The sequence below is a fragment of the Littorina saxatilis genome, linkage group LG1 (assembly GCF_037325665.1).
Source record: "Littorina saxatilis isolate snail1 linkage group LG1, US_GU_Lsax_2.0, whole genome shotgun sequence".
Classification (NCBI taxonomy): Eukaryota; Metazoa; Mollusca; class Gastropoda; order Littorinimorpha; family Littorinidae; genus Littorina; species Littorina saxatilis.
Window position 1 is genome coordinate 13376457 of NC_090245.1, and position 20244 is coordinate 13396700.

Genomic DNA, 20244 nt, shown 5'->3' on the forward strand with positions numbered 1-20244 from the left:
AAAACCGAGGTCCCTTCGTGTACACTACATTGGGGTGTGCACGTTAAAGATCCCACGATTGACAAAAGGGTCTTTCCTGGCAAAATTGTATAGGCATAGATAAAAATGTCCACCAAAATACCCGTGTGACTTGGAATAATAGGCCGTGAAAAGTAGGATATGCGCCGAAATGGCTGCGATCTGCTGGCCGATGTGAATGCGTGATGTATTGTGTAAAAAAAATTCCATCTCACACGGCATAAATAAATCCCTGCGCCTTGAATATGTGCGCGATATAAATTGCATAAAATAAAAAAATTAAAATAAATCCCTGCGCTTAGAACTGTACCCACGGAATACACGCGATATAAGCCTCATATTGATTGATTGATTGAAAAGTATTCACTCTGTCGCAACCCGGGAACACGCCCCTAATGGTTGCACATGTACCGCGAGGGCGTTAAACACTTTTCATCATCTTTTGCAACCCATACAAACCCGGCAGAGTTATTTCCGAACATCTATTTATTTCGGTCGTGGATCGAGAGTGGACAAAAAAATTTGAAAAGATAAGGTGAGCGAAGTATGTTTGAATACAATTCTTCTTCTTCTTTGTTCATCGGCTTAGACTCCCACGTACACTCGTGTTTTTGCACGAGTGGAATTTTACGTGCATGACCGTTTTTACCCCGCCATTTAGGCAGCCATACGCCGTTTTCGGAGGATGAATACAATTCAAAAACTGGAAAAAAAATGCAAGGTGGGAAGGGGATGTGGGGGGGGGGGGGGGTGGTGGTGTGAGGAGAGAAGTGACTTCGACTTAACTTCTCTTCTGCACTTTTTAAGACTTGATGACGTCACTCGCACTAACGCCCGTACTATAAAACGACGATTACCTGAGAAACCGGTCCCCCTGATAATCAATAATTTCGTATGAAACAGGAAGACAGCAGTTGAGGCGCCATAGAGGTGTGAAAACTCCCAGCATGAACCCAACCGTGCAATGCCATATATAAAGCCGTGTCCCTCACCTTTCATTGTTTGACGACTCATTACAATGGAAGCTGCTCTTACGCAGTACGGACTTCATCATAGACTTCCCAATTATCGAAGAGACCGACTTTCATTCTCCAAACTGTTTCTAAGCCATTAGGACCAAGTCACCTAAAATTGAGTCAGAGAATTTTCTGTTAACCCTTTTTTATGAGGAGGAGGAGGAGTGTGGTTGGACGGAGGGAGGGGGGATCGATTGGTCATTTCCTGTTTTCTTTTCAAAGAGAGCTCGATGGCGGTTAAACTTCATCGCGGCATGTTGGCTCCATCTCGCAGTCTTTTAAAAGAGCAGCAGCAGGAGGACTGGGGCATTTAGTAGAGGCTGGCTGTTTGCAGTCAGCGCTATACGTCCTTTGAATCGGGCCAATCAAACTTCACTTTCATTTTGGGAGAACCTGTCAAAATAGGTGCGGAACTTGACAAATCGTTTTCTGACCTTTCTTTTCGAGCAGTCTGAGAAGATGTAGCATTTAGACCCTCACAACCTTTACTTGATAAGAAGAAAGTGTTTACCAAACAGCGTCTTGTTAGATAAAAAGACCCATAAAAAAAGTTTTCAACGCAAGATTTCGATCCGGAAATTGTGACACTCCTTGCTTTTTTTTCTCGAAGATGTGTAGCGTACCGAGTGTGAATTGCTTCATCTGAAGACCAAGTTAGACCACAATTGCTCCATCTCGGCCAGCGTTTTAAAGAAAATCGTATCTTATTTCAACGACAGAACTAATAACATTAACTTTAAGATCTGCATCTATTGTCTGTGCCAAGATCTTTGTCAACATTTAATAACTCTTGTGAATAAAGCTTGCAGCTTTACACCTTGCAGTAACTGCTCGCGGAAGCCACATTGTGTTTATTTCCAGCACGGAAAACATTCTACAAAGCGAACTACATGAGATTTAGCTACGTTGTATGCATAAATTCTTTAAATTCAAATGTTATTTACCTGAGTATAATCGCTAAACGAGACGTTTTTACTATAACAAAAAATAATTAAAAAGAAACATAAAAATAATTTTAAAAAAAGTTAAAAAACAAAGGAATACTGTACTCACCAATACAAGAACGAGACAAGACGGTACGAATTTTCGCTTATGGAAGCTTCATCAGGAAAAACAAGAACACAAAAGACAACAAAAAGCAGACGCAACACGGACTTACCACAGTATGAAGCTTCCATAAGCGAAAATTCGTACCGTCTTGTCTCGTTCTTGTATTGGTGAGTACAGTATTCCTTTGTTTTTTTAACTTTGTTCATCTTACCACAGTCACTTCGTTGTTTAAATTTTTAAAAAAATAAAAAAGCCAAGTTTAGTTTTGAAGGACGAAAAGTCTTGATGGCTCCTTACGTGACGTCATCCATACAAACTTGTCTCGTCAAGGCTGTGACACTGGTTGTGGTGTTAAGCTTCGGTCACTCAGAGACCGTGAGCCTAGGAAAGCGTCACGCTTACATCAGCTCCATTCCCTTCCGGAACATGAAGCTTGCAGCGCCCGTCGTGACGTCATTGCCTAACGCGTCACTGCGATTTTGCGGGGTGGAGTGTCTTCACAACCCGCAGTGCCAGTCGTTCAACTACCGCTCGGCCAGCAGATCGTGCGACCTTCTGGGTACCTACTTGTGCTCGGGAACCAAGGACCTTGTGTACGCCTATGGTATCAAGTACTATGACGTGGAGAAGAACGCCGATGTTGAGGTGAGTGTAGAGGATGCACTCTAAACCAAAGTGTTTCATTTTTGAACACGCTTTTTGCAACCCGTTGTGAACACTGTGTGGAGTACTATAAATTCTACTTGCAAAGGTAGCACACATTGTAAACACTTTTTCGTGTTCACCATGTGTGCTACATTTGCTAGTAGAGTTATATATACTGTTCAAAAAAAGAAACGCATAGTTGCTACTTGCCAAATTTGTTTTATTTTTCGAAAAAATTAACAGAAAATCCAATATTTAGATTATTTGTTTGAAATTTGGTATGGACACAGTTGAATGCACACACAGTTCATTTGCATCTTCAAATCAATCAGTCAATCAATACGATTGGGTGCCGAGGCTGTCAAGTCAGTAGGGGGTGTGACTGCCTTGAGCAGCAACAACTGCCCGGCACCTTCTGGGCATGGACTGGATCAGATGCCGGATATCTTGCTGTGGGATGGTGTCCCACTCCTCCTGAAGTGCCTGCAATAGATCGCGGTGATTTGCCGGCGCTTCTTCTCGCCTGCGCACACGTCTGTCCAATTCATCCCAGAGGTGTTCTATCGGGTTCATGTCTGGCGACATGGATGGCCAGGGAAGCACCTGGACATGGTGGTCGGTGAGGAACTGGGTGGTGAGTCGTGCTGTGTGCGGGCGAGCGTTGTCCTGCTGGAATATGGCATCCTGGTCAGCCAGAAGAGGAAGGGCGTGTGGGCGCAGAATTTCCTCCACGTATCGCTGGGCAGTTATGCGCCCTTGGACGTGCACCAGGGTGCTCCTTCCAGCGGTATTGATCGCCCCCCACACCATGACGCCTCCACCACCATGAACGGGTGCCTCATCCACACAGTTGGGCGCGTAACGTTCGTTTACTCTCCGGTAGACCCTCCTCCGACCATCATGTCGCTGGAGCAGGAAGTAGGACTCGTCGCTGAACCACACGTGTCTCCAGTGATTCCGGACGGTCCAGCGAAGGTGCTGGTTGCCCCACTGCACTCGGTTCTGGCGATGGCGGCGGGTGAGGACAGCTCCTCTGTGAGGTCTGCGAGCTCTCAAACCAGCTTCATGCAGGCGGTTCCGCACGGTCTGGTCCGATAATCGGTGTGGCCCGGGGAGAGCCTGGACAGAAGATGAGGCCGACAGGAAACGATTCCGGAGGTGGCGGAGCCGTATGAAGCGGTCGTGAGCAGCAGTTGTTGCCCTTGGTCTTCCCGCTCGTGGCAAGTCAGCAACGGAGCCAGTGGCTTGAAACCTGACCCACAGTCTACTGATGGTGCCCTGGGACACGTGGAAGTGCCTGGCGATTGCACTTTGACTTTGGCCTGCTTGTAAACGACCCAATGCAATTTGGCGGTCTTCTCTGCTCAATCGGGCCATCTTTCGTCGCTGAATTGTCGTCTGATTTCTTTGTGGCGAACAATCCGCTTTTATGGGTTTTGGAAGACATGGTGAGAGCTCAATATTCCCCGAGTTTCACGAGATTACACTGAAGCATGACGAGTGGTCATGCCAAATGAGCAATTTTGACATTGTAGCCACTGATAACGCATGCGTCACGTGCAGAGCTCACTTGTGGCAATGGACGAAAGGTCGACGACCAGATAAACATTTTCTGCAGTTTGGTGGATATCCTTGTAGCCATATAACTAAATTAACCAAATATTACAAGCTATGCGTTTCTTTTTTTGAACAGTATAGTACTAGATGAATACCCGCTTCGCTGGGTACCCGGCTTCGCCGGGAAGAAGTAAAGCCGAATACCCGGCTTGGCCGGGTACTGGGCTTCGCCGGCGCATTGTACGCGATTGACGCCACACAAAGGAAGGGAGATAAACGCGCAAAACACCGAAGAAGATAAGGAAGAGTTACTGGGAATGGATGTACAGAAAAACCAAAATCGGTTGAGCGCTGCGCGCTGGGAGCACGTGTTGAAAATTTTCATCGACCAGATCGTGTCCGGGTCTACCTGAATATTCCCACCAAATTTGAAGCAGATCCATCGAGAACTTTGACCGTGCATCGCGAAGTGACACAGACAGACAGACAGACAGACAGACACACACAAGCCGTATATATATAGATGTCGCACAGTGTTCACAACTGGTTACAAAAAGTGTGCTCTAGAGTGGAAATTTACAGTGTGCTCTTTCCTGAAGATTTCTTTTGGTGACTTTGTATTTAGTGTTGTTTGACAAACCGATTCACTAACCGGTAAACTTTCACGTCATTTGAAATGCACTTACTGCTCAAAGGATCTTTCACAAATGTCTCAAGCCATGCGGAACAATTAATAACAATGAGAACCTATCCCTTGCTTGTTGTGTTCCATTTACAAATTGGGCGGGGATATAGCTCAGTTGGTAGCGCGCTAGATTTGTATTCAGTTGGCCGCTGTCAGCGTGAGTTCGATCCCAGGTTCGGCGGAAATTTATTTCACAGAGTCAACTTTGTGTGCAGACTCTCTTCGGTGTCCGAACCTCCCCCCGTGTACACTACATTGGGTGTGCACGTTAAATATCCCACGATTGACAAAAGGGTCTTTCCTGGCAAAATTGCTTAGGCACAGTTAATAATTGTCTACCTATACCCGTGTGACTTGGAATAATAGGCCGTGAAAGGTAAATATGCGCCAAAATGGCTGCAATCTACTGGCCGTATAAAATTTCATCTCACACGGCATCACTGCAGAGCGCCTAGAACTGTACCCACAGAATATGCGCGATATAAGCGTCATTGATTGAATTGATTGTATGCGGCTTTGTTATCTGAAAACATGTTCTGAATAAAATTGTTTAAACCAATAAGAACCCATCCCACTCTCGTACCCCGAAAGACTATCCAAAATCATCTTAACTGCATACCCTGATGACATTTTGTGCAGAAATTACTACACAGGGGTGGGGGTGACAAGGAGGGGGGGGGGGAGGGAAAGGGGTCCACCAATATTATTTAGAAATTATCTTTAACTGATTGTTGTTGTTGTTGTTGTTGTTGTTGTTGTTGTTGTTGTTGTTGTTGCTGTTGAGCGTACCCGCGGAGGTCACTTGATACAGAGAAGGTGCCTGTGTCCTCCAAATGGGAAGATTACGTGCACGACCGATTTCCATCACCTTGCCGTAAAGGCGGCTGTGTTTCGTCTTCGGAGGAACCATTTAGTGGTGAAATGATTAGATCTTGTACTGCCTGGTTTGCATGATTCCAGATTTGCTTTTTATCTTATTTCCTGATTGCAAAACTAAACATTCTTTTCTCTACAAGTCTACCAGGGATTATATTTTTTATATGTTTAATATGCACATGAATATATTTGAGTGTATGTGAGTGTATGTGTGTGTGTGGGGGGGGGGCGCTGCGTGTGTGTGTGTATATGTGTGTTTGCGTGTGTGTGTGTGTGATTTGTATCTTGTATACAAAATTGTTTATTTGTGTATGTACTTTGTATTGCATTCAATTTTCTTCAGTGCTGTAAGGGCAGGATTTGCACCACAGAATATCCTCCTGCTTATAAGAGTTGTGTTACTTTCAGAATTTGACCACTGCTCGAGCCGATGTTAAATGCCGGACAGACGCCGTTTGCTCGCCAAAATGCAGTGAGTGTCCTCCTCATACAGATAGTTGAGCGTGAGAGAGAGAGAGAGAGAGAGAGAGAGAGAGAGAGAGAGAGAGAGAGAGAGAGAGAGAGAGAGAGAGAGAGAGAGAGAGAGAGAGAGAGAGAGAGAGAGAGAGAGAGAGACGCTTTGACGCTTTGACACTTTATTGTCATCAGCTAATAAAAGCCTGATAGACAAGGTAAAACAACAATTTCTGCATCATTCATAAAAGGGGTAAAAGGACGAATGAACAAAACATTAATAACAACAAAAACATAGCAAACTAGTTTATGAGTACGAACAAACAAACACACCGACACGAAAGCCATAGGTAAACAAAAATATCTAAGACTAAGGGTAAAAAGCAAGGTATAGTATGTACACACAAAGGAAAATACTGATCCAACAGTTTAACATACACTCATGAAACCAATCAATCTGCAGACCACAAATATTTAAAACCAATAAAGCACTAGTCGGCGTTACCCTCGCGTGACAAGTTGGGAAACATGTCTAAATACATATCTATACAAAAACAACAATGGCTGCAGACGAACAAACACACACACACACATACAAACACAAACAAACACACACACACACACACACACACACACACACACACACACACACACACACACACACTCACACATATACGCTTATGTAGACTACACCCGCACACGTGTAAATACACGCGTATACATGTCCACGCAACCCGATTTAAATGAGAAATTAAGACCATCCAGTCCAACATTTGCGTACGTAAAAATTACATTATACATCATTTCAGCTTGACTCATCTAGTTTCTTTTTGCGCATGTTTAGTGTCTTAGAAATAAATTGTGCAGTTGCTTCGAGTAGCCTACACTTTCTTCATCCAGGGCTAGGATACGGGTTACATCTTCCATTGAGGCTGGTTCAGAACAACTTTTTAACACGTTATAATTACACTTTGCACGGATATCAGCATTGGCTGTACTGTGGAAAAGAAAGTGTACCTCGTCTTCACAGCCTCCATCACACATCGGGCATGCACTGTCACGTGCCTGTTGTATTAAAAAACCCTGAGCATTGCTCCTCAGCCCACAGGCTCTTAACCGAAATCTAGCAAGCGCATCTCTTTTCCATTTGTTTGCTATACATACTTTTCAGGCTGAAAAACGCTTTTAAAAGAATAAAACCATTGATACTTCTCGTTTGTCTCCATTTCCCAATGCCAGTTTTGTTTATACATACAAATCAGTCGATCTTTAAACTGGGAAACAAAACCTTTATCGTAGCCAGCCCCTTGGCACAGCCAAACAATGTCAAACCCGTTTTCAGTTAACACCTTCTTAACTTTGGAAACCCAGTTGTGCTTGCCAGATTCATGCTGCAAAAGGAGCATTTCATAGGTCTGTTTACACATTCTGGTTTGGGGAAGTCTTGTTAAGCCAATTTGACACATTTGACATCTGTCCACCGCTTGTTCTGAGCGTGTTTTTAATCCAAACATATCATATCTATATGTTTTTGGAATCAGGAACCGACAAGGAATAAGATGAAATTGTTTTAAACTCGATGACGTCATCAATGACATTTATCGAAAAAATGAAGAAAAACTCTGGGGATATCATGCCCAGGAACTCTCATGTACAATTTTATAAAGATCGGTCCAGTAGTTTACTCTGAATCGCTCTACACACACACACACACACACACACACACACACACACACACACACACACACACACACACACACACACATACACCACGACCCTCGTTCCCCCTCTATGTTAAAACATTTAGTGAAAACTTGACTAAATGTAAAAACACCTACCAATTTACACTAAAACAGAAACACTATGGAAGTTAAAATTCAAACATCAAAATACACACGTTTGAGATGATGATGACGATGATGATGATGATGATGATATTGTCATTTACACCAGAAAGTAAGGCAAAACAAAGAATCAATGATGAGGGTTTAGCATAACTTCAGTGTGTGTGTGTGTGTGTACAAGCGCGCGCGCGTGTGTGTGTGTGTGTGTGAGTTTAAAAAGAAACGCATCACTAGGCCCTGGACCCGACTCATTCCTGAGGAGTTGGCTGAACCAGATAGTCCCTTGTCCAGATTGTCGCCTTTTGCGATCCAAAATGGGATTTCAAGAGTTTCGGCTTCTAGGATGAGAAGAGGCTGCGCCGACAGATCGCTGTTATTGAATACCCGCCAAAGAAAGAATCTGACGCACTCCTTCGAATGAAAGTACGCGATTTTGTTGACTGGCGTGTCGGGGTCAGCCCCTACAGTGCCCAGGACTGAGGTGCACGAAGCGAAACTGGGTACTAAACCCAACTACTAACCACCACCAGCGACCTACTGCAATCTTTTGATCAAGGCAAACAAATTGACATGGCCATACTAGACTTTTCCAAAGCATTCGACACAGTCCCCCACGACCGGCTCCTCCTCAAGTTGGCCAACTATGGCATCACAGGCCCCCTCCACGCATGGCTTCACTGCTTCCTCACGGAACGCAGCATGCAAGTCGTCGCTGAAGGCAGTACGTCCCAGCCCACTAATGTCGACTCAGGCGTCCCACAAGGCACCGTGTTGGGCCCACTCCTCTTTCTCAGCCACATCAACGACCTCCCGCAGGCAGTTAGATCTCAGGTTAGGCTGTTCGCCGACGACTGTCTCGTTTACAGAGAGATCGACACCTTCAACAACCACCACACCCTACAAGAGGACCTGGTTTACAGAGAGATGGACACCTTCAACGACCACCACACCCTACAAGAGGACCTGGTTTACAGAGAGATGGACACCTTCAACGACCACCACACCCTACAAGAGGACCTGGTTTACAGAGAGATCGACACCTTCAACAACCACCACACCCTACAAGAGGACCTGGTTTACAGAGAGATGGACACCTTCAACGACCACCACACCCTACAAGAGGACCTGAAGTGTCTAGAAGGCTGGGCAGAGAAATGGGGAATGCGCTTCAACGCCACCAAGTGCTATGTCATGAGCATCTCCCTCAAACCACCCTCCACCTTCATGTACTCCCTCAAAAACACCATCCTCAAAACTGTCCCTTCCAACCCATACCTAGGCATCCTATTTTCTGACAACCTCAAGACAAATTCCTGACCCCTCAACGTGCTGGCCGCATGATTCGACCCAGAAGACAAACAGCAGACTACGTTGGTAGCAACCCCATAGACAATTACATACAAAACAGGTGTTTCGCTGTACCATGCTGCAACACCGAACAATACAGACAGGAGTGGAATCACTTGGACAACATAGTTGTCCACTCAGACTCTATACTGAGGCATTCAAGTCGGCGCTGACCACCAGCCGCCGCTGGACGACGTCGCTGCGCACACTCACCCGTCGCGCCAAAGCCAGTAATCTGGATGCTAGCGACGTAACCTACAGATACAGATACAGATACTACCCCATGTGGGTGGAACGCAGCCGCGGGGTTGGGTTGGTTGAAATTGAGATTTGTTGTGATTTCAACCAATCAGACCCCGCGGCTTGTTCCCACGTACCAGTTTCGCGTCGTGCACATCAGCCCTGAACACCAGCAAAGGGGTCATCCGCTGTCCCGAGCTGGAAGGCTTCTTTATTTGGTGTTTAACGTCGTTTTCAACCACGAAGGTTATATCGCGACGGGGAAAGGGGGAGATGGGATAGAGCCACTTATCAATTGTTTCTTGTTCACAAAAGCACTAATCAAAAATTTGCTCCAGGGGCTTGCAACGTAGTACAATATAGTACCTTACTGGGAGAATGCAAAAATCTTTACAAAAATTGACTATATTCTATACAAGAAACACTTAACAAGGGTAAAAGGAGAAACAGAATCCGTTAGTCGCCTCTTACGACATGCTGGGGAGCATCGGGTAAATTCTTCCTCCTAACCCGCGGGGGGTAGCTGGAAGGCCTCTGCAGTGATGCAAAAATCAAAGATGGACTGAAGGCACAGGGAGTGGTTGATGTGCACCGGGTGACGGTGAGGAAGGGCGATGAAAAAGTGCCCACCAACAACCTTTTCCCCCACACTCGGGAACATGCCCCTGATGATTTTACCGTGAGGGGGTACAACAACATTTATCATCATTAACCTTTTTTTACCTTTTGCACACCGACCCTCCGAGAGCACTTTGGTTTAAAGTTAAACAAAATTGTATTCACAATACATGACATGTTACAATGAGCACTTCTGGGGTGATAACGCGAGACAACTCCTGTGATCTTGCCGCGAGGTGGCGCCAGTTACCAGCCGAAAAAAAGAAGGGGCATAACCTCACCAGAACCGACCATTGTCTGTTTACCGTATAAAATGCACGACTTACGCACGAACTGTTACCAAACCGATATGCTATTTGGGACCAATGCAAGGTTTTTTTCCTTTCTCGTGTGATCTTGCCGCGAGGTGGCGCCAGTTACCAGCCGAAAGAAAGAGGGGGCATAACCTCACCAGAACCGCCCATCTATATATATATACGACTTGTGTGTGTGTGTGTGTGTGTGTGTGTGTGTGTGTCCGCGATGCACGCCCAAGGTTCTCGATGGATCTGTTCAAATTTGGTGGCCATATTCAGCTACACCCCGGACACAACCTGCTCGATGAGATATTTCAACACGTGTTCCCAGCGCGCAGCGCTGAACCGATTTTAGTTTTTCTCTGGATCCATTCCCAGTAACTCTTCCTTATCTTCTCCAGTGTTTTCAGCATTTATCTCCCTTCCTTCGTGTGGCGTCAATCCATATTCCCGTTTCTATTTTTAGAAGGTCACTGTCGACAACGCTCAATCCATATTCCCGTTATACTATTTTTACTCTTCTCCAGTGTTTTGCGCGTTTATCTCCCTTCCTTCGTGCGGTGCGCCGGCAAAGCCGGCCGTACCCCCGGCAAAGCGGGTATTCCCGAAGCCGTACCCGGCGAAGCGGGTATTCATCTAGTTAACAATTATACGAGAGCACTTTCATTCTTGTAGCTTCTGAAAAGTTTATTCCTGGACAGTGAAGCCTTCTACGCTGTTCCGTCGAAGTTTTTTTACTTTTTGATTTTCTCTCTGTTCATGTTGTGCTTCTTCTCCTCTCTCCCCAGGAATAGCTAATAGTAAAACATGATACATGTAAATGAAAAATGACCCCAAGCAGCCATCAGCAAAATACACGCAAACCCACCCACACAAACAAGAACAGCACAAACAACCGCGTTCAAAACTGGTTGAGAGAAATTTCTATCAACCCTTTCTTCTTCTTCACGGCGCATTAACTTGTGATTACTTTTTGACATCGCTGCACCGAGGTGTGGCATATTTGCAATTAGCGAAATAAGATACAAACATTAAATTTCATTGATTCTGTCTCCAGCGCTAATCAACGAAGGGGCTGGGAAATGCCAGGGCTAAGATTGATAGCGCAGCATAATGCCATGTCTTTGTAGCCGATGCGAGCAATTGACTCATAAGGCCAAGAAAATAATATTCTATTATGATCGAGACCGAGTTTTACGAAAGCACTGGCAACCAGTCAACACATGCTGGGTAATCATCGCGTTGAAAGGATGGTTGTGGGATGGTTGTGGGATGGTTGTGCACTAGTGTTGCCAGGGCTGGATCTAGTGTAGGAGAGGGAAGGGCCTTGTTAATCCGTGATTTGAACTAAAACCGCGATTTGTACAAATGTTAAAAAAAATCGCATTCCACAAAGTAAAACATGCCTTTTATCATTAATAATATTTGTTGTTTAGAGCCCAGTCAACCACAAAGGGATCCCAGGCCAAAAATTCATATGAAAATGAAAGTGTGTGAGTAAATCTGCACATGTTATTTTTTATGTTTTGATTTCGAAGCGTAATAAGCGCAAATTTGTCTGTCTGTCGGTGTGCCCCGCAATTCGTAAAAGGTTTTACATTTGTACAAATCACGGGTCAACAGGCCTTCCAAAATAAGGCCGCTATACAAGGGCTGGCCAGGTGTGAGTTCTGAGGGACCAGGCATTCCACAGATGCCGTTGAATAAACATGTAGCATTTGAATGGTGTATTTTGGGTCTCCCCTTGAGAAATAAAGGTACATTTGCTGGGTTAAAAGGGAGAGGGGGGGGGGGCGGCTTCCGAAAACCACGACCCCCACCCCCACCCCCCTTTATCCCCTATGTTGCGATCCTGTACCGCTTTATAATACGATGATGTTGTTGAGATTAATTTTCTTCGGCCAATTTGACCATAACATTTTGGGCAATTTTTCCGAGTTTTAAACAGTCCTTGGCGTTTCCTTCGTTCCACCGTCAACACTATTTGGCAGTCAATAAACAACAACCCCGTAAATTGTTTTATTTTCTTTTTTAACTTCATTTTTTGATTTGACGGAAGTTTTGACGTTGTGCTAACGCCAAACAACATCCTTGTTATATCACTCTGCGTGACATCTACAATTGTGGTCACTCATATTGTTGTTGTTTTTTCACTCGCCGACGGAGTCGGTCGTGTCGAAGAAACACACGGGAGCATTCCTTAGGTTTTTGTAAGTCGTGCTGTACTGTACACAAGTGGTAGCTTTTTGAAAAGAATAGTCAGAATAGTAGCAGGTACAAGCCAAGTGACAACAGCCCGTTTCAACAATCCAGTCTGCCGCTCTAATTTCACATTTCGATGCATAATCTCAACTGCGCGTGGTTCAGTTGGCTTGGTTTTCAAGTTTACTGGAGGGTTAACCGCCAGGGCATGAACCGCTCATCAGCAAAATAGTTAAAATCGTTTCTGTGCATCAGGCTTTTTTTTGGCGAGGTCGTGGCTGGAGCTGATGAAAGATCGATTGGAACCATTTGGAACGTAATGCGCCGTGAGTATAACACAAAGAAAACTACCAGAGAAACTCTTCCGCGCGAGCGAACGTTGCGTACGTGCTAAACGGGCAGAGGGATCAAAGCCAGCTGCTTCAGTCACACTTTATTCCAATCGCGGAACAAGGTGGTAGACCTGCTAACACCTTGAGCAGTTCTGGGTCCTTTGTTGGTCGGAGTCACCAACGCGGACATTTTTAGTTCCGGGTCACTACCGTTAGGTGTTAAAAGTAGGTCACTGCGTTGTCCGTGAGATCGAGAGTGATCCGTCACATAATACGCAAAAACCTGTCTTTGTCTCTTGAGGGAATGCACTACAAGTAAACCTTTACGTGGTTTTTTTAAAATATTGTTTTTGTCCATGTATGTAATGAGAATGCAATAATGTACAGTTTGAAAACGCAATAGTCTCACAATCCGACAATCCCACCTAGTTGAGCACCTTTTCGTGCACACCATCCGAACAAGACCACATGCAAGATGTCTTGATCGAGACACCACCCAACCCAAATCACTCACTAATAGACGATTTTCAAAAATAACTCCTGTCAGGATTATCAGCGGTCTGGAAGAGTAAGATCCCCTTTACCTCGGACAAGGTTTTCAAAACATCACAACAGCATGTTCCACGCTTCCGATCGGCTGTATCCTGCGATCGGGACGAACAACTATTAAATCCTGACAGAGTTTGTTTGTTTGCTTAACGCCCAGCCGACCACGAAGAGCCATATCAGGGCGATGCTGCTTTGACATATAACGTGCGCCACACACAAGACAGAAGTCGCAGCACAGGCTTCATGTCTCACCCAATCACATTATTCTGACACCGGACCAACCAGTCCTAGCACTAACCCCATAATGCCAGACGCCAGGCGGAGCAGCCACTAGATTGCCAATTTTAAAGTCTTAGGTATGACCCGGCCGGGGTTCGAACCCACGACCTCCCGATCACGGGGCGGACGCCTTCCCACTAGGCCAACCGTGCCGGTCCTGACAGAGTTATTTCCAGAAAACGTCTTTTACATGCTCGCTTTCTTTGTGCGTCCCAAAGACAGATTGTCAGAAAAGGCATAGCCTTAAATCTTAATCCTTGTAACATAAAGTTCAATTCAATTCCCCTGTCTCTGCGTGCAGCGTGCACCGTGGTGGCCTTCAGCTCGTTCATAGGAGACTACCTGACCCCCGATGACGCCGTGCTGGCCGGCGTGCCCGAGTCAACCACCCGTGACAAGTGTATGGAGCTGTGTGCGACCAAGCCGCTCCCCGAGTGCCGAGGCATCAACGTCAACAGCGACGGTTCCCAGTGTCAGCACCTGGACTTTCTGCCTTCGGAGCGGCCCGGGAACCGCTACACTTCCATTAGCGGCTGGGACTACCACCTGCGTCGCTGCATGTAGTGGTGATAGTGGTCGACCGACCTCGTGCTTTGCCGTTGAGGACACGGCACGTGACCGAGACCATTCAGTGATTTTGATAATGCACGATGAGAGGCCTGGGTTGACCGAGTCTACTGACGACACGTGACTAGATCGGTTACCGAGACCATTCAGTGATGTCGATTTTGTAACGAGAGGGGCTGAGGACACGTTCGCACAGACTGTTTTCTCAGATTTTACTTCAGTTGACTCTACGACCTCGACACCGACCTTGCGATGAGAGCGAAGAGACGAATTCCGAAAATAGCACTGTCGGGTTAGTACGGGTTATGAAAGCGTGAATGCCCTTGCTTTTTACTCGGACAAACATTGGAAGGGCCAATCACTAGCGAGGCCGGGGTGTGTCAGAAACACGGGGACAGGAGCATGTGTGAATTGTTACTTGTCAGAAGAAAAGCAAGAATATTCACGCTCTCACAACCAATACAAACCAGAAGGAGTTATTTCAGAAAACCATCTATTTAGCACTGCTACTGCCGGCTATGTGGTATGATAGTACAGTGTAGGGGAAGGGCTCCTAATATGGACCGGCTCCTAATATGGACCACCTCCTGTTCTGACAAACTAACGGCGCTAGAGCGCTCAAAAAAGTTTTATTCGCTGTATTCACCCTCTCTGGATAACTTGCACATGTCAAAACAGTTGCAGAAACACAAATCTCAAAACCGTTAGGCTTTTTCTCTTTTTTTCACTTTTGGCAGCGTTCACTCTAAATTTGCCGCCAAAAACGGACTCGTTTCTGTCCACAGCCAAAGCTTTTATCACACAAAAATTGCTATATATGACAGCTAAGACCGTATTTGTTACATTTTAGCAGGTTTGACCCCGAGTTTCTACTGCAAACAGAAAATAATAGCAAAATCTCAAAGTATGTGCGAGTCCCCTAATATGGACCACCTTCAACAAATCGAAGAAAAAAAAGCTAAAGGCTATTTTCATTAATTCATTAAGAAGCTTGCTGGAAATAACCTATAACTAGCCCTCGAGATAAAAAAGAAATCTAACAAAAAGTCTTCTTTTCGTGGAAGTTGATAATTTCACTTATTTTCACTCTGTTTTTGATAAGCTTCTTTAATTTCCTGGTGTGCTTCAAATAATGCTCTCATCAACCCGAAACAGCTAAATCTAAAGCATATTTTAATTAGTCTGACTTGTACAATATGTTGTATCATGTTATTTTGAAGTATAGGGAGCTTTTTACAGTGATTCGTGAAGACCGCTTCACTGGTCCATATTAGGCACCCAGGCTCCTAATATGGACCATTTGTGATTTTTTCTGTATTTAATTTTTGCTGAATGTCTATCAAAGCTATTTCACTCTAATTAGGCCTAACCGTTAACCTAAGAGAGAATTTTAAGGGCTACCAAACACAAAATGAAACTTCTTCGGAAGAAAACAAGCTAGTTAATTATTAGCATGAAACAAAAAGTGGTCCATATTAGGAGCCCTTCCCCTACTGTATCATACTGTTCGCCCCGCCTTTGGTATGGATCGCCATGTAAACATTGATTCTATATTCAGCATTCTATGCATAGAAAGAATTCTTTGCGCATAGAATGAATTCTATGTTTTGACAGCAGATTCACTGGGGTTCTTCAAATTATCACCGACAATAAAAGGTTATCGATATAGACTTTCTACCGCTAGACTAGCGGCATCAAAAAGAGTACCATTTCTTGTCTAGCAATAGAAACTTGTCTGATACATGGATATCAGAGATTTAAAAAAGGAAAGGATTTTACTTCACATAAAAACGACTGTCCGTGCAGACGCTGTGTGTGTGTGTGTGTGTGTGTGTGTGTGTGTGTGTGTGTGTGTGTGTGTGTGTGTGTGTGTGTGTGTTGTGTGTTTGTATGAATGTGTGTTTGTGTGTCTGTGTGTGTGCTTGTGTATGTGTGTGACGTGTGTGTGTGTATGTGCCTGTGTATGTGTGTGACGTGTGTGTGTGTGTGTGTGTGTGTGACGTATGTGTGTGTGTCAGTGTGTGTGTGTGTGTGAGCGTGATAGCTCAAATATATGGCAGTGCAGTGATACTGAGAATCTAAGCTGAACACAAGCACATGATCTTACAAGCCCCCCCAACCACCATTACTTTCAGTCGACGCGCGGTGATACATTTAATGTTATGCCTTTTGACTTTTTCTACAAATAGCAGGAGTTATCCCGGACTAAAAATAGAATACGGGATTGTGGGACAGCTGTCTAAGGGCAGCCTGTTACGCACTAAATTCGAATTTCAATACACCATTAAAAACCTTTGGAATGAATTAAAATGAATAAAATACAAGAATAACGAGTTCAGAAAAAGAAGAATTTTTGTATTTTTAAGTTAAAAATAATATTGCCGCCGGGTCAGAGGACGAGCACTCTAACATGAGCCAGTCCGGCACACAGTTCTCCGGGGTGAAAATAGAAAGTTTAATTTCGAACATCACACTGAGTCAGTTCTCGAGCATGTCTGGTGTCAACCCATTGTCAACTTAGTTTTTCCGTTCGTATTTGTGCCGTACTGCACGTTCTGTCCATCTCGAGACACTGTTCGAGGTAAGTCAAGTTAAGTTGCTATAACTGACCCTATGCTCCCGTTCACTTCGTATAGGTTTGGAAAGCAATCTCAAGTAGCGTTTATTTCAAGTGTGACCGACATTATGTTGTTGTCCGGTGTCAGTCACGAACTGAAAACTCTGCCTGAACAATCCTTCTCATTGCGGTCAATGCGCATGCGCTAACATGGGGAGATTAATTATGTCGTGAACAACCTAATCCTAACCCTAACGGCCTAACCCTTACCCTAATCCTAACCCGAATCCTAATCCTAACCCTAACCCTAACCCTAACCCATGGTTCGTTCGGTCAAAGGGTCGCATCATTTTTTTAAGTCCAAGATTGGCGCATGCGCATAGACCGCATTGAGAAGGATTGTTCAGCAGAGGTTTCAGTTCGTGACACCAAAGAGTATGACCGGCTCCGAAATGCATTGTCCAATCGCCGAAAGGCGCTGACGTCTTTGCATAAAAGGATTTCCCTACCCAGAGTTCCAGAGTTGGAGATTTTGAAGATTTCCTGAGTTAGGGACGACGACGCTCTGTGGTCGGTTTATCATATAAAAGGAAGCATGCAAGCCGGTTAAAAACGGGCGTCGACGTATGTTACGCGTGATTGTTCTGAAAAGTGACTATTACATGATTGTTCTGAAAGTCTACTATTTATTTCATCGTAAACATGTAAGCCCTCATACGTGATTGTTCTGAAAGCTTACTAATTTACATGATTGTTCTGAAACTCTACTAAAGGTAAACTTGCTTCACCCGTAAAATGCTGTACGGAGAGAGAGAGAGAGAGAGAGAGAGAGAGAGAGAGAGAGAGAGAGAGAGAGAGAGAGAGAGAGAGAGAGAGAGAGAGAGAGAGTGTGTGTGTGAGAGAGAGAGAGAGAGGAGGAGGAGAGAGAGAGAGAGAGAGAGAGAGAGAGAGAGAGAGAGAGAGAGAGAGAGAGAGAGAGAGAGAGAGTTGATAAACAAAATACCCCCCCACACACACACACACACAAAAGAAGTATATTGTCTCGCGTGCAAGAACTTTATAGCCCAGACTCCCCACCCATCTCGCAACCCCGGCCATCTCCTCACGTCTCTCATCCCCTCTCCACTTGAATTTTTAGTTCATAAAAAAAAGTTTCATTTGTGAAAATTATTTGTTGTGCCTTTCGTCTTTAAAGGGGCAAAAATTAGCTTCCATTTTCCCTCTTTGCCATGCCTTTCGATCCATGTTGGTGACCTTGCCACCTAAGCATGGCAAAGAGGGAAAATCAAAAGTTTCTATGTGTCCCTTTAAACCTGTAATTAGAATTTTGAGTTGGGAATACTCAAGAAGAATCATTACATTTTTGAAGATTATAAATAGTTTTTGTCTTTGGACATTTGCTTTGAATTTTGAGTTGAGAACAATAAAGAAGACATGTTCAATGTATGAAACGTATTACTTGTTGAGTTTGTATTCATTGGGCGGGGGTATAAATATCAATTTCACTTAAGATTTAGTATCATTGTATCAAAATATTGTTCCATTTACATACAGACATACACACAGACAGACGGACAAAGTGAATCCAGTATACCCCCTCCAACTTCATTGGGCTGGGGTATAAATATCAATATCACTAAAGATTTAGTATCATTGTATCAAAATATTGTTCCATATACATACAGACATACACACAGACAGATGGACAAAGTGAATCCAGTATACCCCCCTCCAACTTCGTTGGGCTGGGGTATACATATTGTTCCATATCTGACAACATTTCACGGGTGAAGCAAGTTTACCTTCAGTAGAGTTTCAGAACAATCATGTAAACTTAGTAAGCTTTCAGAACAATCACGTATGGCTTACATGTTTACGATGAAATAAATATACCGAGAGGCATAAATTCCGCAAACTGAACTTTAAAAAATCACAAAAAATCAACTCAGTGGTGAATGTTTTCAATGTTTGAATATTTTCTTTATTGGCCATTTTAGTGTTTATAAACCTTCGCTTTATTGATTTTGAATAGAACATCATGAAATGACAATTTTTCAAAAAAAGTGACCGAGTCCAAGCGCAATGATTTCGGAAAACGTTCAGTGTTCATCACGTTCAATGCTTTGGCCAGCTCTAAGCATCCCAATCGCTTGCTGTCTCTCTCCTTCATCAAGTCGTGGCATGATTGCGATATCTGATACAGCCAAACAGCCAGTTGCATTTTATAGGGCCACACTCTATCTTTGCATTTAGTCAAGTTTTGACTAAATGTTTTAACGTAGAGGGGGGAATCGAGACGAGGGTCGTGGTGTATGTGCGTGTGTGTGTGTGTGTGTGTGTGTGTGTGTGTGTGTGTGTGGGTGTGTGTAGAGCGATTCAGACTAAACTACTGGGCCGATCTTTATGAAATTTTACATGAGAGTTCCTGGGTATGAAATCCCCGAACGTTTTTTTCATTTTTTTGATAAATGTCTTTGATGACGTCATATCCGGCTTTTCGTGAAAGTTGAGGCGGCACTGTCACGCCCTCATTTTTCAACCAAATTGGTTGAAATTTTGGTCAAGTAATGTTCGACGAAGCCCGGACTTCTGTATTGCATTTCAGCTTGGTGGCTTAAAAATTAATTAATGACTTTGGTCATTAAAAATCTGAAAATTGTAAAAAAATATAAAAATTTATAAAACGATCCAAATTTACGTTCATCTTATTCTCCATCATTTTCTGATTCCAAAAACATATAAATATGTTATATTTGGATTAAAAACAAGCTCTGAAAATTAAATATATAAAAATTATTATCAAAATTAAATTGTCGAAATCAATTTAAAAACACTTTCATCTTATTCCTTGTCGGTTCCTGATTCCAAAAACATATAGATATGATATGTTTGGATTAAAAACACGCTCAGAAAGTTAAAACAAAGAGAGGTACAGAAAAGCGTGCTATCCTTCTTAGCGCAACTACTACCCCGCTCTTCTTGTCAATTTCACTGCCTTTGCCATGAGCGGTGGACTGACGATGCTACGAGTATACGGTCTTGCTGAAAAATGGCATTGCGTTCAGTTTCATTCTGTGAGTTCGACAGCTACTTGACTAAATGTTGTATCTAAA

The 20244-nt window shown here is 44.0% G+C and overlaps 1 protein-coding gene across 1 annotated transcript; it reads left to right on the forward strand.

Moving 5' to 3' along the window:
• The first annotated feature begins 1261 nt into the window (after positions 1 to 1261).
• Positions 1262 to 16447, forward strand: LOC138962295 (uncharacterized). The gene is made up of 3 exons (XM_070334051.1): positions 1262 to 2729; positions 6256 to 6319; positions 14309 to 16447. Exons 1-3 carry the CDS (start codon positions 2370 to 2372, stop codon positions 14569 to 14571), a joined length of 687 nt encoding a protein of 228 aa, XP_070190152.1. The 5' UTR covers positions 1262 to 2369; the 3' UTR covers positions 14572 to 16447.
• Positions 16448 to 20244: the final 3797 nt, after the last annotated feature.

Coding starts and splice junctions, on each gene's coding strand:
- LOC138962295 (XM_070334051.1), top strand. CDS start 2,370: ATGGCTCCTTACGTGACGTCATCCATACAAACTTGTCTCGTCAAGGCT. Junction 2,730..6,255: donor AGAAGAACGCCGATGTTGAG/GTGAGTGTAGAG, acceptor TGTTACTTTCAG/AATTTGACCACTGCTCGAGC. Junction 6,320..14,308: donor CGTTTGCTCGCCAAAATGCA/GTGAGTGTCCTC, acceptor CTCTGCGTGCAG/CGTGCACCGTGGTGGCCTTC.